Source organism: Hyaena hyaena, unplaced genomic scaffold, assembly GCF_003009895.1.
Source record: "Hyaena hyaena isolate Hyena2069 unplaced genomic scaffold, ASM300989v1 scaffold_148, whole genome shotgun sequence".
NCBI classification, from domain to species: Eukaryota; Metazoa; Chordata; class Mammalia; order Carnivora; family Hyaenidae; genus Hyaena; species Hyaena hyaena.
Window position 1 is genome coordinate 79,288 of NW_024080780.1, and position 27,307 is coordinate 106,594.

Sequence of the window (27,307 nt, forward strand, 5' to 3'; positions counted from 1 at the left end):
CCTTGATCACTGGGTAAATTAGTGTTTGTTAGGTTTCTCCATTGTAATCATTTATTTGCCATGGATATTTATTTTATACGTGGGGTTATAATCAAGTACTGTTTTATTTATTTTGTTGCTCAAATTTTTCCAGTTTTGGCCACTGGGAACTCTTTCAGTTGGCTCCTGTGTCCCTTTCACTGACTCCTTTCTTGTTGTTGTTGGTTTAAAAAAATTTTTTTTTTTTGACCACTTCCTTACCTTCTGGCAGAACAAGATGCTCCAGGCTCATCTTGTATATTCCCTGCTGCAGTCCATTTCCCCAAGGAGACTCTTGGGGAGAGTCTTTTCACTGGAGACTCTTTTTACTGGAGAACGTGTTCAAAACAAGATCTGGGGCCAGACGTACTGCCTGTTCCTGGAGTGTTAATTTCTAAGTCCACTCAGCTGACACAACAGGGGAATGCATGTATGTGTACTAACCCATGCATGTACACAGATCTGTAAATCTTTTTACATAATCATCTGTACCCATATCAAGCTCATCATGGGTTCACACTGTCTCCAACTCTAATCCAGTACCAGAAGGCTCATTAGCTTCCTCTTCTTGTTCATCTGTAACCTCCCTTTCCACCAGTGAAAAATCTCATGTCCACCACCTACCCCTTATTTAATTGTTCCTTTCCCGTATGCATTACAGTAGTTTCATCATCCATTAAAAAAATTTTTTTAATGTTTTTTTATTTATTTCTGAGAGAGAGAGACAGCGTGAGCGGGGAGGGTCAGAGAGAGAGGGAGTCACAGACTGAAACAGGCTCCAGGCTCTGAGCTGGCANTTTATTTATTTCTGAGAGAGAGAGACAGCGTGAGCGGGGAGGGTCAGAGAGAGAGGGAGTCACAGACTGAAACAGGCTCCAGGCTCTGAGCTGGCAGTCAGCACAGAGCCCGACGCGGGGCTCGAACCCACGAACCGCGAGATCATGACCTGAGCCCAAGTCGGACGCTTAACCGACTGAGCCACCCAGGCGCCCCTTCATCATCCATTTTTTTAAAAAATCAATCTTGTTTCTGACGCTCCTGTTTTCCGCAGCATTAGATCCTTTAACTTCTGACACCCCATTCCCCTTGTAGCCACGTCAAAAACGCTTTGTACTTGAATATTTGTCAAACTCTGGTTTGACACAGAACTTCCATCACGCGGGGTGGGTGTCACCCATTTCCCATGTCCTTCGGTTTTCCCAGCTACCACCGCCTTCCCCATTCTCTACGTTTGGGTGGAACAAGGGCAGAGGAGCCGGGAGCCTGGAAACTCATTCCACAGACGGGGAGACTCGCACCCCCAGGAGTTCCGAGACCTGCCCTCATCGCCTCTGGAACTGCTCCCAGGAGCTCTGTTCGTTCAACAACTATGATGGAGCCCGGTCTACGTACCAACGCCCGCCCGGTGCCTGAGTCGCCCGTTCCCGCGAGCGGCATGTGTAACCCACGGCTCAAGCGCTTCGAGAACGGTGCTCGCCCCGGGAGAAGTCCGCGCCAGGAGGTGGGAGCGTCCCTGCTCCTCGCAACGGCTGGAGCTGCCGGGCGGAGCACCCGAGGCGCTGCTGCGCGCTCACGCGGCCGCCCGACGGCTCTCCGCGCGTCCGGCCGCCGGGCGCGGCCCCGCCCCTCCCGCCAGGCCCCGCCCACCCGCCGAGCCCACGCTCGGGCCCCTGACGATCTTCGCCGGAAATTCCCGAAGCCCCTCTTTTTTTTCCTTCCTCTCCTTTCCCTGCTCTCCCTTTTCCTTTCACCCGGGTTCCCTCAGCCGTGATTTCCCCCCTCCCCCTCCTTCCTTCCCCATTTGAAATCAAGATGGAGGCTCGCGGCTGCCGCCGGCGCCCGTGATCCCGGAGCTCCTGCCGGCCGCCGGCCCCCGCCCTTGCGACTGCGTGTCCCGCGCGGCGCGCGCTGCTGCCCGCGCTCCGGCCGGCGGCGCCGCCAGGGCCGTGGCTCCGCGTCCCCGCCCCGCGGCCGGCTCGCGGCTACCGGGCGGAGTCCCAGTCTATGTGGGCGCGCTCCCTCGGCCGAGCCGCCGCCGCCGCCGCCGCCGCCGCCGCCCGCCGCCGCCCCAGGGCTCTGCGTCCGCGCGCCGGGCGCGGGCAGCTGGGCGCTCGGCGCCGCCAGGCCCGGCGCGGAGCGGGCGGCACGCGGCGCTAGGGGCGCGGGGCCCGAGCCGGGCGCGGCCGCGGGCGCCGCCGCAGCCATGAGCGGCAGCAGCGGCGGCGCCGCCGCCCCCGCCGCGTCCTCCGGCCCCGGCGCCGCGGCCAGCGCGGCGGGCTCGGGCTGCGGGGGCGGCGCGGGCGAGGGGGCCGAGGAGGCGGCCAAGGACCTGGCCGACATCGCGGCCTTCTTCCGATCCGGTGAGTGCAGCTGTGGCGCTGCCCGCGCGCTCGGCCGAGCCCGCCGCGGAGGCGCGGTCCGCGAGTCCCGGCGCGCCCGGCGCTCGCCCGCCCGTGGGGCCCGGCGCGCTCCGCCCGGGCCGCTGCACCCCCACGCGCGGTCTCCCGGGCCGACCCCGGCGTGTCCCTCTGCCCGCCCCGTCCCGCGGGCCGCGGCTCGGCCCGGACGCCGCCGACTCGCCCTTCCCTGCGCCCGCCCCCCGTTCCGGGGTAAAATCTTCCCGTCCCCCGCCCCCGGCGGCCACCGCTCCACGGCTTGGGGCGCCGGCTCTTTGTCTCTTTCGCGGGAGGGCCGAGGAGTCGGCGGCGGGGCCGCTGAGGGCGGAGGCCCCCGCCCCGGAGGCCGAGCGGACGGGGGTGGCGGGGCCGGACTCGGGAAAGCGGCTCTCCTGCGGGCAGGTTCCTGTGGCCGGTTTGTACCTGGCCCCTCCTCGGCCCCAGCAGCAGCCGGGTTCCTTTGCTCCAGCCTGTCACCTCTCTGGTCGCTGTCTAGGCTTCTGTGAAACGGGGAAGCCATGGCACCCGCTGCCCAGGGAGGGGGGAGGTGGCCGAGGTGAAGCGCGGCCGGCCGGGAGGCGGGTGAGCCATTGTCTCCGGGGGCGGCCCGGGTGGGACGTCTGGGCCAGCGGTGGCCCTGGGGGACCGCGCGCGGCGAGCGCTCGCGGAGCACTGCCTGTGTGGCTTGGAGGTGCAGGCAGCGCCAGGTGGCCCGGTGTCTCTCCAGCGAGGAGGGAGGGGGTGCCCGCGGGAGAGGGGAGCGTGGCGGCAGTCCCGCGGGGAGGAGGTCTGGGGGGTGTGACAGGGCGTCCCCGGGACCCCCGCGGCGGCGGCCGCGCCTCCAGCGCGCGCCCCTCGCCCCCGCCCAGTCCGGGCGGCTCGCGAGTCCGGGCGGCTGCGGAGGAGCTGACGGCGGCGGCGGCGGCGGCCTCGGGGGCCCGCGGCCCGGAGCGCACGCTGAGCGGGCGGGCGCGGGGCGGGGAGAATGCAGACGCCGCGCCGGAGAACAGCGGAGGGCGGGCCAGGTCCGCGGCCGGGCCCGGCGGGCGGAGGGCGTGTGCTGGGTGCGGGTGGCGGTCCCGGGGAGGACCGCGGGGCTGGGGTGTCTGGGGGAGCGGCCTGCGACGGGGCGCGCGCGCCGGGGGCCGGCGGTCCGTGATTCTGCGTGGCCTCTTTCACATTCGGGAATCCGGGTCGCCAGAAGCGGTTCGCAGCGGGAGGGCGATGGTCGGAGGCAGAAGTTAGCAGTGCCAGTAGATACCTGGTGTAGCATGGTCTTCCCCTCGTCTTCTTGATCTTTGCCAGGCGGCGTTATTTTTAAGTCATTTTACCAGATTGGATATAGCTGGGACTGCCATACACCGACTCTACAGTGTCAGCTTGGGGTTAATATACTTCCTAGTGCTATCTCTTCGCGTGAGGTCCTTGCAGAAGGGGAAGGTTTAGGAAAACATGAACTCCTTCAAATGAAAGCCTTTTTTTTGGGGGGGGGTGCAACTAGCTAACCGATAGAGCAGCCTCGTCTTACCTCTTAGTAGCAGAACTGGGACGTCTTCCCTTCATGCCCTGAAGCTAAAGTCTAGCGTGTCTTTTCTCTGTCTCTACCACCTGTCACAGAATAATAGATTCTGTGCAGAATTCAGCTTCTCTCTGTTAGGAAGGCTCCTGTGCCCTGGAGATGGAATTTTTGGAGCTTGTGAGACCAGACCTTCTTACATCTTTATTATGCACAGTAGAGAAATTACTTCTTTTCCTAAGAAGAGCCCAAAAGACATCAGGTTGGACTAGATGCCCACAGAAAACTTGCTCCCTGTCAATGTAGCTCTTCCCAGGATTTATCTGGGGAGAGAAGTCTGTTGGCGGCCATGCCTACACCTGTGCTTGCTTCCGTGCCAGGGCTCTTGTTCATGTTCAGTTTTGGGCAGAAAATAGGCAATGCTGTCTGTGGTTTGCTCCTTTCTTCCAGCCTCCAAAATGATTGGACAAACCATCCTTTTAGTTGATCTGGAATCAAGAGCCAGAGAAGATTTTAAGTAGCAGCAGTTGCACTGTCCCATCCCAGGGGAAGTCAGGAACATCTTTTTAAAGTGCTTTTCCCTCCTTTGGGCAGCTCAGAATCCCTGACCTAGATCTTGGCGGCAGCATCTAGGACAGTGAGGTCTAGTAGCGGGTAGAGAGGGACCATTCAGTTGAATTTGTGGGGGTCGGGTGGGGAGTTTGGACCCGTCAGGACAGATGAAGATCGAGGACTATGGGTAGGGACCTCACCCGGTAGAGTGGCTCAGACCTGGGTGGGGGTGGGGCTCCTTGTCTGCTTTGGTTCAATATGGATGGCTGAATGGAGAGGCCAAGTCCATCAGTAGAACCTGACATTCTATTCTAAGATGGAGAAACACAGGAAAAAAGGCTCTCATTGACTGCGGTGGACAGATTAGGGTGTGGACATTTTCCCAAAAAGAGCCTGGTAGTTAAAATTGCCAACATGTCCTAGATAAAGCATTTCTGTTGGTTGCCTTTCATTTCTCAGCTCTGCAGTGGCTTGCTTGGCTACCTTATTCTCTTTCCTTTTTATTTCTTCTTTGTCCTGTATTAAATTTTAACGCTGTATTCATGGTTTGAAAACTAGTACCCATGGTTGGGTGAAAGAAGGGGAAAGACTTCAGCTTAAGACTTCAGCTTAATAGGACTTTTTTTGACAGAGCAGTTTGGGAATAAAATTGGCTGCTGTGTGATTTCTCTGCTACCGGAAGTGCTCAAGCAGGGGCACTGTTACCTGCCAAGCTTCAGAGTTGGGTGCTGGGGTTCCGACTCTTGCCCTTGGAGCGGGGGGGGTGGGAGAGGGCTCAGGGGCTGCTTCCCTCTCAGATTCTGTGGTTCCTTCTGAGTCCTCAGCACCTGATGGTTATTCTCCACTTTGGAGAGCTCCTGGCTTCAGAGCAGTGATTGCCCTTTCCATCTGCTTTGTGGCACCCAGTGTCCTCCTCGCTCAAGGTCTTACCTCATATGTTGTCATTTCATTCCCCGCTCAGGTCCTTGGCACAGAAACTTCCCATCCATTTTGACAATCCTGATTCCCATGTTTTATAAACCTGGCACCAGCAGGCAGGTCAATTAGTGTCAGATTGGATTCAGCAGAAATATGTGGTGCTGGTGAGTTAGCGGGCAGCTGAGATTTTCCACAGGTGTTAGTGAATTTCAGACGTTACTTTTCTCCTTTACACAGACCTTAGTTCAGGGAAAGATGAAGCAGATTTTAGAAAGAAAAAAAAAGGGGGGGGGGAATTGGATCACAGATGTGAGCTAGTCCTGTTTCTTTATTTTACAGAGAGGGAATCAGGCTTCTGGGGAGGTTAAGTGACTTGATCAGAGAGGAACTCAGGTAGAGGTGGGGTCACGGCTGGGAAGTGAGCCCCCGACCCTGTTACACTCTTTCTTGTAGGCCTCTCATGGCCAGGACTTTGCTTACATTAGTTCTCAAGCCCCCCTGGGACCAATCACTTTTATTGCCAATCTATTTTGGGGCTCTCTTCTTGTGGCAATAAATCATTCTTTCAGAGCTCTCTATTTAACCTTGCAAGAGTGTGTGTGTGTGTGGGGGGGGTGGTACTTACATAAATGCATTATTTTTAACCTGCCTGGCATGTTTCAGGTTGGCATTAGATGAATGTGCAGAGACTAAAGGGTTGTGGTTATTCTGAAGCCTCACAGCCCATCGTGTTGGGTTTCTTGCAGTATCAGATCTTATTCTGAACTCCTGGCTGCAAGCCCTTCTTTCCAGTGGAATATATGAAGAAAATCGAGTCTGTTACTTAGTGACGGAGCAGCATGCCTATCCCTGTTTCGACATGACGATTTCCTTATGGAGCTTTGAGGGATGCTTTTCATCAATGCTTCTGACACCACATGAGTGGATCCCTTACGCTGGCCCCACTGCACCTGTGGATATTCATGAGTCTGGCCACATTGGTCTTGTGAGCACTAATAATACTCATTGTATTACGAATTTGCCCCTTGTTAAGGTCAATATTTTGAAAAAAAGAGTTGGAGAAAATGTAATTTGAGAGTGTCAGTTTCTCCTTTTTCTGTGGCATTCAGGTCCAGTTTTAGAGGAAAACAAAGAGATAGCTAAGAATAATCCTATAAGTGACTTTCAAGAGATCAAAGCACAGTGAAACAATCACTGAAAGAAACTTCTCACTGAGACCTTGTAAATTGACTTATTGACGCAGGATATTGTATTTTTCCCTTTGCAGTTTAACCATCCAAGATTCAAATGAAGATTTAAATGAAGTCATTTTAACGATTTAAGTGATTAAGCAGGATCACTTATGACACAAGTGGTTCTGTTCAAAATGAAGCCTGTGATTTAACTATGTTCCTCAAATGTATATTAAAAATAAGTGATTAGGATGGTCTTTCTGGACGTTTGAAATGTTATGATAAATTTGGGATTTGTTTCTAACTGAAAGTGCAAGATGTGTTTGAAGCTGTCATAATGTAAATCAGCTGTATCTGATATTTATTTCAAGTTTATTTACTTGATTCCTCTACTGAGAAAATAAAATTTTATCTTACATCGTTGGCAGAATTCCAGAGAAAAGTCAAATTCTTAATCAATAGCCACACTTTACTGCCTAGTAAAAATCACTTCTGCTGATAGGGATGAATTGTGTTTTATTATAGAAAGTCTTAACAACCCCCTTCATTCCTTCTCAGTTTTATAATGAATTGGTTTTTATTTCCTTAGGTGCATTGTCTTGACAGGTTTTAGTAGTGCCACTGGTGGGAACAGTAGCCACTCCGGGGACAGAGACGAAATGGGCTGGAGGGAGACTTCCGGCGCATTCTGGTGGAGGGTGGTGGGGTGCTCTATCTCCTTCCTCCTTCCTTCCTCTCCCACGCATTCAGCTGAGTGGACACGGTGACCGTGTTCTCTGTCCTGTGGCAGGAGAGTGCCATCTTGTATATCATCTCCTTGCTCCTCAGCCCCATAGAAGCTGCTGGCAGGCAGGGATCTGGATGGGGCTGCGGTTGGAGAGTGGTAGGCGGCGTTCGATAGTGAGACGGAGCTCTCTGTCCTGTCCTCTGGATTGTGCTGCTGAGCTGTGTAGCGGAGCGGTGGGCGAGGAAATGAGCACGCATGGGGAGTCTGCTCTGTGACCTTGGCACTTAGGAATTCTGGCTGGTGTATTACTCACTGGAGCCACGCTGGGAATTCCGATCGCAGCACCTCTTACCTGAGGGGAAGGGACCAGAAAGGAGGAAAGAAGGAAGGGATTGGGAACAGGACCGCGCCAGACATTGGTGTGCTGCCGCCGACTTCCCACCTGCCCTCCTCTCCCCACCGTCCCTGGGCCTCCTGTCCCGCTAGTGGAGGTCTGGCCTCTCGGGACTTTTGCCTCCTCACGCACCACAGTGCCCAGCTGCTGCGGGACCCCGCAGTCACTCCGTCTCTGCCAGTTTATAAAGAGGGAAAGGAGATATCTGGCTAGAATTTCCAGTGTTGTCTCCCAGCTTTTTGACCTTGAGCCTCGTTTGCCGACATTCTTGCCCATGGGCAGTCCTTCCCTCCTGTGTAAGGGTTAGCAAGCTCACAAGTCCTCATTTTCACTTCTCCCCTGCTGATGGGGACATAGAGTGTGCTTACTGAATAGGTTTTGCCTTACTTTCCTCCTTTGTGTTCCTCTACATGTGAGGAAGCACCTTGAAACCCAAGTTATCAACCACCTGCTCTCTGGGAAAGGTTCTATGTCCAGGGCAGAAGGGCAGGTGTGTACAGACTTTTCCAAGCATGAGGCATAGATTGTTAAGCTGGAGAAAGAGTGTAGCTTCTGTTGTTTTTTTTTTTTTTTTCTGTGACTCTGTAATATTTGGTCTAATGCCAGATGTGCTGTGGAAATAAAGAACTTCATTTTGGTGATAAATATACTTGACTTTTAGATTACTGACTGCTTTAATTAGCCACATGTCTCCTCTTGTCTGGTTGGTGAGGAATGTGGAGAGATCTGCAGAACATATCTTGTATTTTGGAAGCATTACTCTATTTGGGCTTTGTCATAAATTAATACCTTTTAGCGGTTACACTGACAGAGAAAGCTTTAATGAAGACGTTATAGAAGTGAAGAATAGATTCTAGGTCTAGGATACTCTGGGTTAGTGGTGTTCATGTGAGTTAATCAGGCTGATTTTCTTACAGTCTGTAGCCCTGTTTTGGACAGTGATGAATGGCACTTGGCTTTTCTTGAGGAGGGATTTCTGCAGAGTCCTGGAGGCTCTGTGAACCCTCGGCTCTTTTCCCGCAGCTCCCGAGCAGAGGTGCGGGCTCTGCTGCCCTCCTGTCCTGCTGCTGGAAGGGTGGGGGGACCCTTTGCAGTCCGACGCTGCTGTTAGCGTTATGACACTGTGGGTGTGAACTGGCTGTGGTGCACCCCGTTCAGTTAATGCTGAGTGAAGGAAGGCAGTCTCAAAAGGCCGCATTCTGAGTGATTCCACTTCTGTGACATTCTCAGGACAGTGACAGCACAGATTGGTTGATTGCCAGGGGTTAGGGTTTGGGAGGGCAGGACGACAGCGGGTCAGTGTGAGGGGCATTTTGGGAGATGATGGAACTGTTTTGTGTCTTGACTGTGGTGCTGGTTATTTGTATCAAAATTCAGGGAACTGCACACCCCCTCCCCCATCAGATTTGTTGTATGTTAATTTAAAATGTTAAAAAAATGGGCTAATAACAAACTGGGAGTAAACATTCATTACAAATTAAAGAATTCTATAAGTGTAAGAAAAAAAGGGCTTCCTCAAGTCATCAGACAATCCATACAGAAAACCGGCAAACTGGTAATTCAGAGAAGTACAACAAATACGTATCAGCTCCACTAGTAATTAAGGAAATGTAAATAGTTTTAAAACAATGAGATATCAACAAAACCCAAATCCAAGTAAGTGATTTCTCTAGGTAAGCTAGAACAAAACCAAGTTATTCTGAAAGAGTTCCTGTTGATTTGAAAGATAACAGTAGTCATCCAGACTGCCTTGACTAGTGGGACCAAACTTCCTTAATTTCTAGGCATAGTCTAGGAAAATTCAGAGGTAGTTACAGGGAAATAAAGATCCTTTCCTTGGGTTCTGTAAGAAGCATTAACTTGGGGAATCCATATGGCATGTAAGTCAAGTCTGCTGACTTAAAGAATCCCGTCTTTAGATATGAACAATCACCATTTTTCCTGCTTCAGATTTTCCCACGCTGGTGAGTTTTTGTCGCTGTCCAGAGAGAAGAGTAGTAAACGCGGGGTGGGCTGTACTGTCTCACATTCCTGGTGTTAAGGAAGGAATTGCTAGGGATAACTTTCACTTGGGGCGAAGGGTGTTGTCCGCACATTTGTATCTGTGTGACGTCATTGGCCTCCGTTCTTGGGCCTTCTCATGTGGAACTGACTTTGCCGCTCCCTATTCTGCAGTATTGGTGGTTAATGGATGCATTTATAAAGTGTTTGTCCCCGCAGTTAAGATTCATAACCACAAAATAAAGCTGTGCTTGAACTTGGGAAAAACACAGTTCGAATTTGAAAGTATAATCCTTGAATGATTTTAGATAGGGTTTCTTGGTATCTTCTTTTCTTCATGTGTGTGTATAGATCTTGGAAAACACCTCACTTTGGGATTCTGTGGAATGGGTGGACTCAAAGCAACAAGGAACGCAGGAACAGAGCAGAGACTGATATTTGTAATCTATTTTTTTAAAAGTGTTTATTTTTGAGAGAGAGAGAGAGAGACAGAAAGAGAACACGAATGGAAGAGGGTGAGAGAGAGACGGGGATGGAGGATCTGAAGCAGGCTCTGTGCTGACAGCAGAGAGCCTGATGCAGAACCCCATTTAGGGCTCAAACCTGCAAAGTGAACTGTGAGGTCATGACCTGAGCTCATGTCTGCTGCTCAACTGACAGAGAACCCTAGGGCGCCCCTGAAATCTATTTTAAAAGAACGCATGTCCCCTAGTGTATGCAAGGTCACATGTATGAACGACATATCTGCTTTAGGGCAGAGTGTTTTAATTTTTTTAAAAAAATATTTATTTTTGAAAGAGAGAGAGACAGCGTGAGCAGGGGAGGGTCAGAGAGAGAGGGAGATACAGAATCTGAAGCAGGCTCCAGGCTCCGAGCTAGTCGTCAGCACAGAGCCCGATGCGGGGCTCGAACCCACGAACCGTGAGATCATGACCCGAGCCAAAAGTCGGACGCTCAACCAACTGAGCCCCCCAGGCTCCCCCAGAGTGTTTTAATTTTAATTTGCAAGTTACGCATGTGAAATGTTTGTAAGAGGTTGTTTTCCATTGTTTATTCCTTCTACTTCCTAGTCTGACGTTGATCCATGTTTCAGGGATTCCTTCTGTGCTGCATTGTGGAACGTCACCTCTGCAGGCCTGCGGGAGGCCACCCCGGCCCGTTCCCGTTCTGAAAGTTTTACGGTTTCTTGCTTGCGTTTACTTACTCCTTGTTCTGCGTGACAGATGTGCTAGGGTCTGCAGGAAAAGTACATGTTTTATTAGTTTTTGGGTAACTTTATTCGTTTCGTAAAGGCCCCAAAGCCTAAGTCTTCTAGTATTTATTCTGAAGGTACACACAGATACTGGGAAACAATACTTCGAGTAGAATGTTGTTGCAAATATTTCCAACTAGTCTCATGTAATGAAGTCTGTACGGTTTAGATTGTTTAATATTTTGGCATCCAGATAACTGGAATGAATTCCTCATTAGCCGAATACTAAACAAATAGATGTTTCTTGCTTGATGAGAAAATCTCTCCAGCCCTCACCACCCTGATGATCAGCACCACAGTGATGAGAGCTGGTGTGCAGGGACCACTGTTCACTGAAATACCAGATTGCACAGGGCTGCGGGGGGCCTCACACATGGATTTTGGAGTTATTTCACCTCCGGCTCCGTGGTTTTGCACGCCTCCTAATGTATCTTGGGTTCAGGAGCGGCAGAGTCCTTGAGTCTCGGCATTTTGTTAGCTGGTCTCTGTGTGTGCTTCTTTCCCAATATTCAGCTGCAGTCCTTGAGACCAGACTTTGCAGGCTTCATCGCCACGCATGTCTCTCCCTGCTCGCGGCGTTGAGTTTCGCCCCGTGTCAGCTCCGCTGGGCGCGGCTCTCACAGGAGGGACCGGCCCGTGTGTGAGACGGCACCTGTCTCCTGAACCAAATGGCTGCAAACCCCTGACTGCAAACCCGATGCGGGCTTGAGGTGAGATTGCTGTACATTTCCTGTGACAACTTCCCTGGGGATACGGGGCCGTTTTTCTGCAGATGAGGAAGATGGATGGCAGACTTGAAACGGCCCCCTGCCTCTCCCGCACCCCCCCTGCTCTTGCTAGAATCTAAATCTTGAGGGGCGGCTGCTGGAGTAGTGTGAGAGGCCGGGGCCTCCAGTCGTCAGCGGTCAGATGGAACCTTTGGGATTCTGCTTCAGGGCAGAGTAACATAGGCGCATCCACAGAGCAGTAACTTGCTTGTACGGTCAGAGGATGATATTTCAAACATCATGTTTACTTGTTTTCCTCCAAATACTGTTAATGCCACTCCTGTCCTTTAAGAAAACCTGGTGAAGTCTTTCTGTTAACTATTATCTCTACTACTGCCAGCACTGACTGCCATCTGAGTTTCTTTTTTTTAAAGTATATTTATTTATTTATTTGGGGGGGGGGCAGAGAGAGAGAGAATGAGAATGAGTGCGGAGGGGTGGAGAGAGAGAAGAGAGAGAACCCCAGTCTAACTCCGTGTTGTCCCTGTGGAGCCTGATGCAGGGCTTGAATTCAGGAACCATGAAATCATGACCTGAGCTGAAATCAAGAGTTGGAAGCCTGACCACCTAACGGACTGAGCCAGTCAGGTGCCCTGAGTTTCTGATTTTAGATGCTGTGCAGGGTGTTTTATATTCGTTTTCTTGTTTAAAATCACATCCTCTCTCCCAGTTCCACCCCAGGTCACATCCCCCTCTTCCAGCGGGTGGATGCTTCTGTGTTAGTGTGAGGATCTTAGCCCCTGGTGAGGTTGAGTGACCCCGGTTTGCACTGCTTGTAAGGGCCTGAGCTGGAATGTACGCCCAGGGCTGCGAGACCACAGAGCCCCCGCATGCCCTTGGCCTCCGTGCTGGAGGGAGAGGGTGGAAATGGCCCTCGCTCTGTACAGCCTCCCGTAGGATCGTATGTTGTAATTTTCAAATCTTTAAACTTGAATATGTATATTCTTGTGTGATGAGGATCGAAGCTATAATTTGCAAGTCACACATCCAGCAAAATTGAGTGAAAGATTCCAGGACATAGCCGGCATTTTTGTTTTCATGTTGGCCTGGGCCCTGTAATTTAGTTTCTATGCCGTTCCTCTTCTCACCTAATTAAAACTGATGTTCCTTTTTACATAAATAATCCTAGCAGCCTAGCTCTTCATTTGAGGTGGGCTGGCTGTGTGGGTGTTGCGGGCTCTCCCGTCTCAGTCTTGGGAGAGATCCCTGGTGGAAAGGCTGGCCCTCTGTCTCCCTGTGTGTGGACTTGGCCCCAAGGGCTGGGTGGGAAGCCACCCCTGTGGCTGGCTTGGTGGGAGCGGCAGGGAGCGGCAGGCAGCGGCAGGCAGCTTGCTGTGTCTGACACATCTTTAGGATCACTGGGGCTTCCTTTCTGACCCCGATGGGAACTGGTGGGAACTGGGGAGGGGCCGTGCTCAGCTGCTCTTCTGGGGACGGTTTTGTAAGGTGGGTATGGCGACTCCTGGTTCTCTCTGTGTAGCTGTTTTGTTGCAGCCTCTCATTTTTTTTTGCTGTTATTTGTGGAAATGTATGCTTGGATGATGATGTGGTCCTGGGGAACAGGATTATTTCCCACCATCCTCTTTCAGCGAGGTGTGTTTTGGAGTTTCCCGCCTGTGGGGTGCACTTCACCTGTCCCCGTCACCACTGTGGCCTGGCCCTGTGGGACGCTGGTCTGGTTCGTCCCCGCCACCTTTCCACACGGAGCCATGTTCTGTCGGTCTGTGTCTCGGTAACTCCACGCCCCCCTTCAATCGTTCATGTTTCAGTCAGGGGACAAGTGAAACGCTGGTGATGTGAGTGAGGACAATTCCTTAACCTGGAGGTGCACTGCACTCTGAAAATCCACATTTTTGTTTCCTCCTAGTTTGGTCAGAGACTTTCTAAAAGTTTCAAGTTTTTTTGTTTTTGTTTAATTCTTGTTTTTAAAAAAATTTAGAATTAAAGGAATAGGACTGGCCTGCTGTTTAATGTGAGATTATGGGTTACTTTTGACAAGCTGTTATGGTTTGTCTTTGATTTTTAAACCAAAAAAAAGGAGGTACCAGGCTCAAATCCCTATCGCCTTAGTTGAATTGAGATTTCACTGTGTTATTTTTGACTCTTTAGTTGGTTCATGTCTCCATTGTTGATTCATGTAAAGTTTGTGGGGTTTATTTTTGAGGGTGAGGGGCAGGTAGGTCTGTTTTGAGAAGTCAGAACTAGAACTCATGTTCAAAGAGAAGTAACTCAGGTTCAGGTTCAGGTTCCCTAACTGTTTCTGTTTCACCACACATGCGCGTGCACGATCTTCCCCTGCCGGGGGGTGGGTGTGTGTGTGTGTGTGTGTGTGTGTGTGTGTGTGTGTGTGTGTGTGTTTATATGTATATAAAATTTGCACAGGATTTTGTTTCTGAACAATTTGAGAGTAAGTTTCAGAGTTAGTGATGCCTTTACCTCTACATGGTGGTTTGCCGTGTATTTTCTAAGAGCAACGACGGTTCACTCACGTGATGATCCTGAGTGATGATCCACATCAGGAAATTAATTTGATACAGTATTACTATCTAAGTCTACTGACTTTACATGTAACCAGCTGTTCCAGAAATGTCCTTTTTTGGCAATTAAAAAATATTTGTGGTCCAGCCTTCCATCTAGGACCACAGACTCCATTGAGTTGTTGTGTCTCCTAGGTTTTCTTTAATTTGGAACATTCCTCCAGTCTCTCTCATTACCGGGGTATTTCGAAGATTCCAGTCCATTCTTTGGGTGACCGTTCCTCGACGTGGGTGGCAGGATTCCTTGTGCCCAGATCCAGGTGGTGCCTTTGTGGCAGAAGGTCCCAGAGCACCTGTCAGGGACGCAGCCGTCAGCAGCCCCACGTGGGGCATTGAGTCCCAGTGGCGACCACCAGCTTTCTCCTCTGGAGTCTCTCCTCATAGTCAGTGTTTGGGGGAGACGGTTTGAGACTATGTAACATCCCGTTCCTTTCCTGACTTTCATTTGCTGCTTGTAGCATCTGTTGATGATTTTTACTGGAATCAGTGATTACTCCGATGGTTGTGCGATGGTGATTTTTCGAACTTCATTATTCCTTCTATGTTTCCCTGACTTTCTACCGTAAGGAGGAGCTTTTCCTTCTGCCCTACTTATTTCTTTATGTAAATATGTCCTTGTGGGGTCCCATTTTATACAATGGGTCACAATCCTTTGCTATCATTATTTCGTTTGATGCTCATGTTTTCCAAGATGTGGCCAGTGGGAGTCCTTTCAGACTGGCTCCCTTTATCTTTTGTGACTTGTCCCCGTCATTTTCTGAGCGCTTGCTTGGCTATTTTCTGACACAATAAGATGTTCCAGGCTTGTGTTATACTTTTCTTACTGCAGTCGTGTCATCAGCCGCTTCTCCAAGACACCCTGGTTCATTTTAGCAGAGAAATAGTATTTAGAGACACAGACTCGGCCTAAGTGTGTTCCTTGCTACAGGGGTGTCACTATTGCTTCTAGAACCAGTCAGTGGACAGAGCTAGGAAGTGTGTATGTGTATGTATACATATACATATGCATATATGTGCACACACACACATAATGTTACAGATGCACACACATCACTCTTTCTTTCTGCATCTATCTGTCTAACCGTGAGGGGGGCGGTGCCTGGGTTGCTTAGTTGGTTAAGCGACCGGCTCTTGATTTCAGCTCAGGTCATGATCTCATGGTTTGTGGGTTCAAGCCTTGTGTGGGGGTCAGTGCTGACAGCATGGAACCTGCTTGGGATTCTCTGTCTCCCTCTCCCCCCCCCTCCGCCCCTCCCCGCACATGCTCTCTCTCTGTCCAAAATAAAAATAAACATTAAAAAAATTAGAAAAAATAAAATAAAAACCATGAGTTTATACTCATGCCTTCAATTCCAGTCCAGAGCCACAGGGTGCATTTAATCTTCCCTTTCCCAAATTTGCAATTCCCTTGTGTTGCACTGAAGGCTACCCTTACCTTCATTATCTTTACTGATTCGCCCAATCCAAGAATAGGCAGACAGTAATTTCAAAATTCTAGCCGACACCACTGTGATAAGCGAACTTACATCTTCAAGTTTAAACTGTTCAAATCGGCAGTTGTCAGCTTTTCAACTCAGAGCTTTGTCAGTTAATCATCCAAAGAAAACAGATGAAGTCATGCACTGGAACTCCCCAGAGGCATGTTTAAGAAAAGAGCTGCCAGACTCCATCAACAGCTCACTTTCTGGTGATGTTGAAGCACAAAATTGAAAAATAAGGAGTTGCCAAATAAGAAAGGGAGATTAATTTCTGATAAGTACAGTTTATGAAGATGACACCTGTTGTGGGAAAGAGTTTATCATCTTTATCTCGGTACTAATTGCCCAAACGGAGGAAGAAGATAAAGGGAAGCGTCGAGATGCAGAGTGGGCAATGAGCGGTAAGAGGGGGTAGGGATGAGAGGCGATCCCATATGGGCCCGGTCCTTTCCCCGGAATCCATGTGTCCCCGATGGGGGAAGGAGCGGAGTGCCTATGCTGGAGGAAGTCATGAGTCAGGACTTGGGAGACTGTTGCTTGAGTAAATTCGTTGAGTAAATGTTTCTTCTCAGAAACCACCTGCATGAATTTAATGTGGCTGCAATGTGGATTCTGGTGAAGTGCGGGATTTCCCGGAAGTGCAGGGTTTCCCGGGAGTGCGGGAAGTTTGTACTCAGTTCTAGAAATCGCCGAACAGCGGGTGCAGATCTAATGTCACAGGCAAAGTACTTGCTGTTTGGTGTTTTCCTACGTTAAAAGATGATAGAACATAGGGCCTTGATTTTGGGAGATAGTCTTGATTTCCTGTATTGTGTTCTGTATTTCCTATGAATGTCCTCATGCTTATTTGATTGTGTTCTGGAAAATTTGGCCTCTGTACTTGTAGAAGTTCTACAACTAGACATTATAGCAAGAAAGAAGAATCATAATTTGCTTACTAATATTTTAGGCATTTTTTTTTTTTTTAATTGGCTCCATGCCCAGTGTCAGGCCTGAACTCACAACCCTAAGATCAAGTGTTGAGTGCTCCACCAACTGAGCCAGCCAGACGCCCCAGGAAAGGCTTCTGATACTTAGAAAATTTGGAGAATAAAAGGTCATGACTAGGGAGAGTGGGAATGACTGCTAATGGGTCAGGCAATCTGGGGAAAGTCTTGGGGTGATGAAGATGTTCTGGAATTAGGTAGTGGTAATGGTTGTACAACACTGAATGTACTAAAAAACACTGAATGGTATACTTTATTTTTATTTTAATGTTTTATTTAATTTTGAGAGGGCATGAGCAAGGGAGGGGCAGAGAGAGAGAGAGAGACAGACAGACAGACAGACAGACAGAGAGGGAGACAGAAGATCCAAAGTGGGCTCTGAGTTGACAGCAGAGAGCCTGATGAGGGATTCAAACTCAGGAACTGTGAGATCATAGCCTGAGCCAAAGTCTATGCTTAACCGACTGAGCCACCCAGGTGCCGTGAATGGTATACTTTATTTATGTAAAAAAATTTTTTAAAAAAATTTATTCTTTGAAAGAGAGAGAGAGGATGAGCAGGGGAGGGGCAGAAAGAGGGAAACACAGAATCAGAAGTAGCACAGAGCCTGACATGGGGCTCCAACTCCCAAACTGCAAGATCATGCTCTGAGCTGAAGTCAGACACTTAAAATTGACTGAGCCATCCAGGTGCCCTGTGAATGGTATACTTTAAAAGGGTGAATTTTGTAGTATGTAAGTTATAACAATTAAAAAAAAAAAAGGTCAAGGCTAAATTAGTAACACATTTTATATTCTAAAACAGCTTCATTTATTGAGTGGTTACTGTGCACCATGTATTTAATTTTCCTAGTCCCCTGCAAAGTAGGCAGTGAAGTGACATCCATTTGATACCTGAGGAAGGGAGCTCAGAGAATTTTTTTTTTTTTATTTTTTTTTAAACTTGCTGCATATCAGGTCGCTCTTAGGGACAGATGTGAGGATGCCAAGTGCATAGTGACATTCTTTCAAAAGCGGGTATGTGGGTGCACTCAGGGTGCGCCTGCTGGTGGTTTTCCCTGCTCTGCTGTGCGTATCACACAGAGGCCTTTGACACCATTAGGGGGCTTCCTCCTTCCTGTGTTTTTGGTGTCAGTGAGGGAAAGCAATGCAATGACTCCTTTGAAAGAGAGTAGTATTATGGATAAGATCTGATGGAATTCAGTCATGAATTAATGGTACATCTGGTAATTTCTAAGAAAACCTTGAATGAACTGCCTCGGTGAACATTTTTTGGGGGTTTCAGTCAAAGAGGACGGGACACCTTTTGCTTCCCCATGGGGGGGTATTGTGGGGTAGTGGAAGACACACTTGAAATAGTTCAAGCTGATGGGACTTTAGTCTTTCTAATAAACACTCTGGGGAAGTTGCAGGGCGAGGCAGTGTCCTTACAGGAAAGTTGCAGGCAGGGTGCTCTTGTTAGTGTGAGTTCTGTATTTGTGAACACTGGCATCCGTTCTGCTCACTCGCATACACGACTGAGACGTGAGTACGTGTGAGACTCTAAGACAGAATCTATGAATTTGCATAAAATCGCATATGCTCTGCTGTAATTTTCATTGTGCCTGTTTTAGAGTCGAGATGACACTTCATGCAGAGTATTTTAGCTTCCACTTAGGAGACTTATCAGAAAGGAGAATTTGTGGGGCTTTGAAATTACTTTAGGGGATGGTCCCCGAGAGAAGCAAACCACTGAAGACTTTTTTTTTTTTTTAAAAGAGGGCTCATTGGTTGTCAAGTTTCCAAATGCAGAGAAGAAATGAGAAAACAACCCCCAACTCCGTTTTCCCCACTCACCAGCCACTGAAGACTTCCATTCTTTTTAGCATTTGGGAGCCTTTCCCCCGATTCTATACATTAAAAACACATAAAGCAGGTTGGGGTTTGGTCTGCTGTGTGGCAGAGGGACCAGGGGTCTGGCTGAACACGAGTCTTCCTGCTGGGTGGTGACCTTTTTATGGTGTTTGGTCTGTCATCTTTGTTTCTCAGTCTTAAATGCCTAACTCAGAATTACTTAGCACTTGAAGTGGCTTTCATCTTCAAAGGACTTTATGGGCATTATTCAGTATACGTGGCACTGTGTCATGAACGAGCTGTTTATCCTTGCACGGCGTCGACACGCCAGGTGCCATGCAGCTGGAGAAGACAGAAATAATACTCTGGCCAGTGGCAGTGTGTATTCTAAAGAGACCAGATGATTAGGCAGATTCCCTCTTTTGGCCTCTTTTAAAAATGTGCTGGGGAACAATGTAGAAATTAAAATTGTAAGAGGTGATCAACTAGCTCAAGTCTACCTAATTGGAATTGCTCTCAAGGTGAAAATGAAATCTGAGATGCTCCTTAAAAGGCATAGAATATTAGGTCTCATTTATCACCCACTTCTCGATGTGTGTGGTATTTTCCTGCCTCACAGATGAGGATTTTAGTAAAGACTGGGGAGGAACCATTCTCTGTTCTCCGCGACCCACCCTCTTCTTTTTCTTTGCCTGGTCTGGAAAGGTGCTTTGTGGCCAAGGCCGTGTGTGAGTCATGGACGCGCATTTCTGAGTTTCAGACCTTGTCTGTCCATCCAGGCTAGCTGGGCCAGCCTCAGGGGAAGCTCCTGGATGGCTTGCCCCTCCCCGTCAGCCTTGTGACCCCCCCCCCCCCCCCCCCCCCAGTCTGTGTCTGTGCTCTGACACCTGTTTTTGTACCGGGTGTTCCCTCATCCTTCTGGCTGTCTCAGCTGGCTCAACTCAGGCATTGCTTCCTTTGGGAAACGGCACTTGTCCACCCCCCGCCCAGCCTCCCACTGGCTGTCGGTGCTGGCATACACCGTCAGTCGGTGTAGACGACGGCATTCCGCTTCAGGTTTCGTTGGGTTGTGATTAGTCCTTGTGAGTCTGAGCCTCAGGGCTGCCAGCACAGGGCACTGCAGATGCTTGTGATTTACACCTGTGGTTCTTCAACAGGCACTCTATCAGAATTGCCTGAAAAGTTCTCTTTTTAAAGTTAAAAAAATTTTTTTTAGTACTCTTTATACCTGACATGGGACTTGAACTTAAAACCCGGAGAGTAAGAGTCATATGCTCTTTGCCCTGAGCCAGTTAGGTGCCCCTCCTGGTAAGTTTTTTAAATTATAGAATCCCTAACGATTCTCAGTTAGTAGTTCTAGAATAGAGCCCTGGAATCTGGACTTTGGATAAGCCCTGCTGGTAATTCAGGTGCACAGCTGGTGTGGGAACCACTGTGTTATGGGAAGGCACACGTATCGGTTGTGGGTTATCAGGCCATGGCCAGTTCTATGTAAGGTGTGATAATGTGCAGTTTGCTGAATCAGCTCATTTACGTATCCGGAGATAACAGAGAAAGGGAGCATAGCTCATTTATGACAGGGACAACCTTCCTGGAGAAGATCCTGGTTCATTGAGGAGCTCACCGACCAGTCTTCCTTTCTGCTGTATGAACAGACTATAGGCACAATTGGCACTCCAAACTTGAATTTGAAGCTACTTGTTGCCATAGAGATGTTGTGGCGTGTTGAAGGGGATTAGAGAAATCACATCGTAAATTATCAGAACAGATGGCTTGTAATCTAACACTCTTCTAGCCCGTATTCTTTGTACTGACACTTGAGAACATTTTAAAATATCAGTTCTTACTTTGTTCTTTCACCTGTAAAAATGGCAGACTTCATACCAAGGTTTAAAATGGGTGTTACATGTGTCACAAACAGTGCTCAGTGGCGGTGGTGGGAGGTGGGAGGATATTTAAAGCATGGGAGGAGTGGCCTCTCTACTTCTGCTTTAGGGACCCATTTGTAATTTGCTATTTTTTTTTTCAGTTCCAGTTATAGGTTTCATACTCTCCCTTATTATTTTGATGGTACCAGTCGGGGATAATTTTTATTTCCTGGCTTTCATGGAAACTGAGTTGTGGTCTCGGAGCTTTGCTCACAAAGGAATATTACAAGACCATGTAGATTTATACAACATATTCACTTCCAAGATGTCTTATTTTATGATGACGCAAGGGCATTTTCTGTAAGATGTCTTTTTGAAAAATTTTTCTCTTTTCCTGTTTTAATCTGTGGGCTGATGCACAACTCTTAAAGATTGTAGGACAGTTATTCTGTGTCTCTTGTGGGGAAATGCAGCTCGGTTGGTGTTCTGGCATACACACACAGACACACACGTATACACGCACGCACGCACACAGTTCCTTCACATTACGTTGTGCCAGTGGCCAGAGTGGCCTAAACTACCTAACCTACTTGAAATTAAGAAAATGATAATCCTATGAGTGTAAAGACTCAGTAAACCTTACCTTGTTTTTTAGCTTCTTGTAGTTACACATGTTAACATAATTTTTAGATTTCTTCTCACATTCTTGAAGCATTTAGGAATCTTCGCAGGCTGTCTCTACATACATTTTCATGAATCTCATTTTTCATGCGCCTTACTTTAATAGTAACTTGCAAAGGAAATTAAACGAGTTAGTTTTCTAGCTTCCAGACCATTCCTAACTTGCCTGTGTGTAAATGTGTGTTTTAAACATTAACAGTTGAGGACGCATCTCTTTGAACTTCTCTTTGCTTGAGTGCTTCTTCCCCAGCCTGTACTGCTTGTCCTGATGGCAGTTTCTGAGGTCACCCAGCAGTGGGACAGGCAGGTCCCCTGTGAACACAATTCCACTGGATGTAGTACTTCTTCTTTCAGGATGAAGCATTCAGAGGACTTAAGTCTTTTGACACCCCCATGTCAGTGTGAGGAAATTAAAAAAGTGCTTGGTAATGGTATCAAAAACATCAGAAAAACCATCTTATCAGAGGGCTCAGAGCCATTATAGGAGCGAGGAACAAAGTGTGTGATTAACCCTTAATTTCTTAGATAACCATGGGACCCATTCAGCAAGCTTGGCTCAGCCTCCTGGGAACTATCCAGTCTATTGGCACTGGCCTGAGTGAATTGGGATGAAATTACCCAATTATCAAAATATGTGGCTTGAGGAGAGGCTTGAGGGGAGGTTATTTGGCGCTATAGAGCCACCTACCATGGTGGTGAGACCAGAGTGACTGTGGAATCTGTCCAAGGTGGGATTTGTCTCAAGGGTGGAAAGGCTCCTGGTCTCAAAGCCGGGGATCCAGTCCCCCTGACGTGGCTTCAGGAGGGCGTGGACCAAGACCTCCCAGCCCACAGGGTTTGGAGAGTCAGTCACTCGGTGGCTTTCCATGAACCTATTTCTCATTAGTAGGGTGGTCTGGTCTTTTGTCTTTGGTCAGAGTTGGAATGAATCCTCTTCTGTCTCTCTCGGCTGACCTCGCGGCTGCCTACTGGTGTTGGTGTGGTTGTCCTTTTCCTTTTAATAATCTTCTAATTTATTCCCTTGTCGGCTGCCTCTGCAGGAGGAATTTCCTCATTGCAGTGCGTGCACGGTTAATTCAGAGTCAGCTTTCCACGTATAGGCCCGTGCCCTAAAGCGTCACTGTCGTTTTGCCCATTGAATTGTTTATTAAATTCACTAAGGGCACTTGAGTCCCCGAAACCATGGGCAACAGAAAAGATAGGCCCTTTTCCTTTGGCCCTTGGATGTGCCCTGTTTGTGGACTTAGCCATCTCTCAGTCTAGGAAGGACACAGCAGAAAAATGAGTGAAAGCAGTACCCCCCCTAAACTTCCCAGTAGCTGTGTTTTAATTTTATTCTTCTTGTTGACCGTCCATCTTTCTTTCTGAGGCTGTGTGTCTCTGCCCTTCAGAGGCACTTTCTTCCATTTAAAAGTGACTCACCCAGAGGTCATTCTTACAGCCTCAGCCCTTCTCAAACACAGCTCCATCTGCCCAGAAGTGAGCTTTTTCAAAAAGGCCCCTGGACCCTATAAATAGCTGTTAGATGCCCTCATTCAGATTGTGCGAACTCTCTCCATGAGTCTCTGGTTTTCTAGCTTCCAGAGCTGGTCAAGTCTGATGGGATGGGATGGCTGGTTGGCTGAGGGGCTCGCACACTGATTCCAGACTTGTTAAATGAATGAATGCCTCGATTTACTAAGTGGGCCTCTTATCTTCCTTTTTTAAATCGCTCTTTTTCTCGTTTCTTCCTTTTTTTCCTGCATTTCTCTCGGTTTCTCTTCTTCGACCACTTTAAAGTGACAGTGCCACCCATAGACCTTGCTGGAGGCCTCTGGAGAGAGAGCTTGATTTCTGGAGCAGGAATGCGCCCCGTGGAGCCTCTGGATTGTGCAGGCATCTGGACAGGGTCTTAGGCTACAGGAGAGCGCTGCTGCCCTGGTGACGCCCCTTCCTCCTCTGCCCCAAGGCACAAGGTCCCATCCTGTTTGCTCCGGCACCACAGTTTTATCTCATGCAAACTTTTCATTGTATGGTGATTCTAATAAACCTAGTTGAGCAGATAAACCTGATGGCTCTTTTTTTGGGAGGGGGGATGATACAATCCCCTTTCCCTAAACTTTGGCATATTATTCCTCATAATCCCATCAACTCACAGGGGGGAGGGGGAGGAGGAGGGAGGGGAGGGTGGGGAGGAGGAGGGAGGGGGAGGGAGGGGAAGGGGAGGGAGGGGGGGAAGCCCTTGCGGTCCCCCAGTGAGTGGAGTGCTTATATGCGGGTGGAGTGTGGGCACAGGCAGCTGCGGAGGAGGCTGTGTTCGCCATGCTGCTCTTGGTCTGCTTGCTGTTTAATGAGCCGGTCCTCGGGACCCAGGCTCCTTGTGTGGGGACTTTTCCTCCCGAGGAATCCCTGTCCCCAGACTGGCTGCGCTCACTGCGGACCCCGACCCACATCTGCTGAATGATCACTGGGCTCGGCCGGCACAGTGGAGGGTGAGGGAGCATCTTTTATCAGGTTTCCTTTGAGATTTAAGATCTAGTCCTCTCTGAGTGCTTTTATTTTTCATGAGTTGATTTCTCATTGAGTGCTTTGTGGGAAGGTCACATGGGGCAAAGAGCATGGGTAAGATTTTTCTCTTGGGAATGTTTTTGTAGGAGTGTTTTCCATAAGCTTGTTAAGAGTCTTTCAGGTCCTTCTTGGTCTTCCCTTTTCCATACTTCACTTCCATTTCTGGGACCCCACCCCTCATCCGCTTCCAGGCTTTATAAATCTGAAAGCAGGCCACAGGCCCTTTTAAAATATTACACATCAATACGAGGCCAACCCAGTTTTTCATAAATAGGTCAACATGTTTCTACAAAGTAAGGAAATCAGAAACACCCTATCCTTTAAAGAAAAGGCACTTTAGGGAAAGATGAGGCATGTTCAGAGCTTAGCTGTTGGCCTGAGAATCCTAGCACTGCAAGATGCTGATTTCCAGGGCCTGCCTTGTGTGAAGTGCCAGGTGCCAAAAACGGCACCAAGGGAAAGGCTGCTGGGGGTCGGTACAGGCCTGCGAGGAGCTCCTTCTGGTCCTTGCGAAGCAGCTTGATGCTGAGCATGTGCCGAGAACAGCCGTGGGCACCAGCCTGCAGCCCGGGGAGCGTAACGCAGACGGTTCCTTGTTAGTCACACTAGCACCCCTGCCCTACCCCATCACCTGACATTCATTTCTTGCTTATGGAGAGTGAGGCAAAGGTCTCCCATAAGTTCTTTTTATTGATGATTGTGCTTTTTATCTGTAGATCAGGATCAGCTGAGAGTAGTGTGATGCTGGGAAGCCAGGGCAAGGCAGGAGAGGAGAGGCTCTGGAGGGGTTTGCAAGCTGCTGCTTCACATTGATCTGAGAGTGCAAACCTTCGAGAACGTAATCGTGGCTGGCGTGATCCTTGGAAAAGTCTGTAGGACTCTGCCTTACATTTGTAAAACTGAAAAGAACCCTAAAGAGCTGTGAAAACTGGCTGTGTTCACAGGTGTAAACATTCCCAGCCTCACACCCACGCGTGCCATCAGGAAGTCAGTGGAGTGCTTTCTCCCTGATCTCATGGGCCTTATCATCCGTGAAGAGTGCCCTGCCTGGGTTTAACTCACGATCAGGTGTTCTGTACTGTTCACATAGCCTGATGCGGGACATACACTCATGTTTACCCTGACCTTCCCCTGGGTAGGGAGGTACCACGTAGGTGACTAAGTAGAGACTCTCCGCAAATATGTTACTCATATTTTTAAAATAGGAGATGCTTCAATGAATCTGAATATTTGGCAACAGAACGTGGCTCATACGGCTTGGTATAAATCTGTTCATTTTCCCCTTGTACTTGATTTTGTATAGGCTTAATTTCCCATAGTAGAAAAACGCTTTTGTGTTGTTTTCGGTACTGTTCTCTCGCGCTGGAAGTGCGTGTGTGTGCATATCTTCCCCTCCTTCTGGTCGGAGTGCTGCCCTCTGAACTAGCCTTCAGTTTGATTTATTTGGCTTGGTGGTAGGCGCTGGGGCCTGTGAGTTCATGCCACCCTTTGCCACAGACATATTTACATTCTTGCTCCTCTCTTTCCATCTTTTTCATTTTAATTACTGATCTGCCCTTAAGCCTGATTTTTTAAAATAACCTGTGTTGCAATGCAAATTTATTGTTGGAAGTGTCACTAAGAAGTCTGAGTCCCTCCGGTGTTGCTCTCCGGGGTGAAAAGAGCAGGGAAGCCCTGCCAGCGTTACCACCAGACCCCGCAGTCGGTGCTGGCGGTCACTAGGTGACCTCAGAGCCGCTGCTTAGAGGGTAGGGAGACTTTGGACTTTTACTGCTTGATTTCTACTTTTTAATTAGGTTATTTGAGGTGAATGCGTGGATTAAGTTTCTTGTTCTTTGTGTAAGACAGAATTAAGGGGAAATTTAAGACCTCCTGGTCTGCTTTTGTTCATCACCTCTGTTACATTCTTAACCGGTATTAAGACTACCTTTTTTCATTCTTTTTTCTTTATAGTTAGGAAGGTCCCCATTTTTGTTTTTACGTCATGTTCTTCTCTGACACAGTTTTATTTGACAACAGTTATGTTTTTAATAATGTGTTCCCACATTTCCATATTCTTTACTTTTGTAGGACGATATCATTTTTGATGATCACTAATTGGTATGTCTGAATATCTCCCTTCTGACTATAGGTATTAATAGTGACTAAAATAAGAGGTTTTGTTCCAGAGGTGGAGATTTTGGGTTTACTGCTCAGGCTTTACCACTAACTGCCAGGAAATAACCTGCTCTGGTTTACGAATTCTTTATACATTGGCTTCTGTTGTGGGTAGTTATCAAGTCGATGACATCCTTTGTTTTATTTGGAGTGCTTGAGTTACTATCATAAAATGCCTTTCAGTGAAATGCATGGTGACTTGTTTGTGCTTATTATTCTGTGCAGTGGTGGTAGTAAAATTGCTATCTAAACTTCTTAAATATGATTTTTCATATTGGATTCACGGTGAGTTCTTTAAAAAGGTGTCTCCCATCAGTAGATTCAAATCTACTTTTGGAAAATTAAAAAAGTGATAAGTACTTAATGGTATTGTAGGATTAGCTTGGAAATATCTGTAAGTTGATAGTGCGTGGATCGTACAGTTGTGTTGTCACCGGCTGTAGAGTGATTTGGTAATTAGACAGGATTTTAGAAAGGGCTGATTATTAAACACAAATGGCAGCCAGTTTTTATAGGCAAAAGAAAAAGCAGTGGAGAAAAGCAGGACTGCAGGTGATTAGCTGGAAAGCAGGCAAAGTGGGGGAGAAGCGGGAAGAGAAGTAGATGGGAGGTGGCTGCGTGTCCGGGACTGCAGGAAATGCTCCACAGGACTCACTTACGCTCCTGGCTGCGTTTTCTGGCGTTTACCTAAACCAGAGAGTCCTGTTGTTGTAAGATGCTTGGGAGTTTAAGTTGCATATAAACGTATACAAGGGAGGTAACAATAGGAAAGTTCTTTGTGATAGCTTTATGAGGTATATAATATTTAGTAACTTTTTAAAATTAACAAACTACATTCCATGGAAAGAGTATAGTAGTTTGTATATACTGTGGTTAGAAAGTTTTGGTTTTATTTAAAAATTTGAGATGCGCTTTTTGGTAGTCTTTAGCTAAATCCTTCACCCTTTACCTTAACCATTGTTTAAAACCGTCTTTAATGTTTGTTTATTCATTCATGCATCAGACATTTATTGAGTACCTACTGTGTGCAGTCACCAAAAGTAAAACTTCTCTTGAAGTTGATTTGAATTTCTTTTTCTTTTTCTTTCTTTCTTTCTTTCTTTCTTTCTTTCTTTCTTTCTTTCTTTCTTTCTTTCTTTCTTTTTTGAGAAAGAGAGCAGGGGAAGTACAGAGAGAGAGAGAGAGAGACAGACAGACAGAGGATTCAAAGCAGGCTCTGTGCTGACAATAGAGAGCCCAGTGTGGGGCTTGAACTCATGAACTGTGAGATCATGACCTGAGTTGAAGTTGGGTGCTTAACTGACTGAGCCACCCAGGCGCCCTAATTTGAAGTCCTTAAAAGAGACTGTTATGTATGTTGAAATATTTTTTGTCACTTTTCAACTATTTGAACTAAAAATGCTGAAACAAAATGTAAATACCTGTCTATATTTCAATTTGACATATGCTTTCAGTTGATGAAATGAAGACGGAATCTTAGCAGTTTATGGTAAAGAGGAATTACTGGA

General features: G+C 48.1%; 1 protein-coding gene across 4 annotated transcripts in view; it reads left to right on the plus strand.

Annotated features, from left to right (window-relative positions):
* The first annotated feature begins 2,221 nt into the window (after positions 1-2,221).
* Positions 2,222-27,307, plus strand: part of TRIO (trio Rho guanine nucleotide exchange factor) — a 349,937-nt gene continuing 324,851 nt past the window's right edge. For 3 of the 4 annotated variants that reach the window (XR_005529593.1, XR_005529594.1, XM_039238833.1), the window contains exon 1: positions 2,312-2,378. Coding sequence is in view for 1 of the 4 variants with exons in the window: in XM_039238832.1 (XP_039094763.1) it covers positions 2,222-2,378 (157 nt within the window). In the remaining 3 variants the exon portion in view is untranslated. Of the gene's footprint in view, positions 2,379-27,307 lie in introns of all 4 variants that reach the window. The other variant, XM_039238832.1, reaches the window with a different exon arrangement.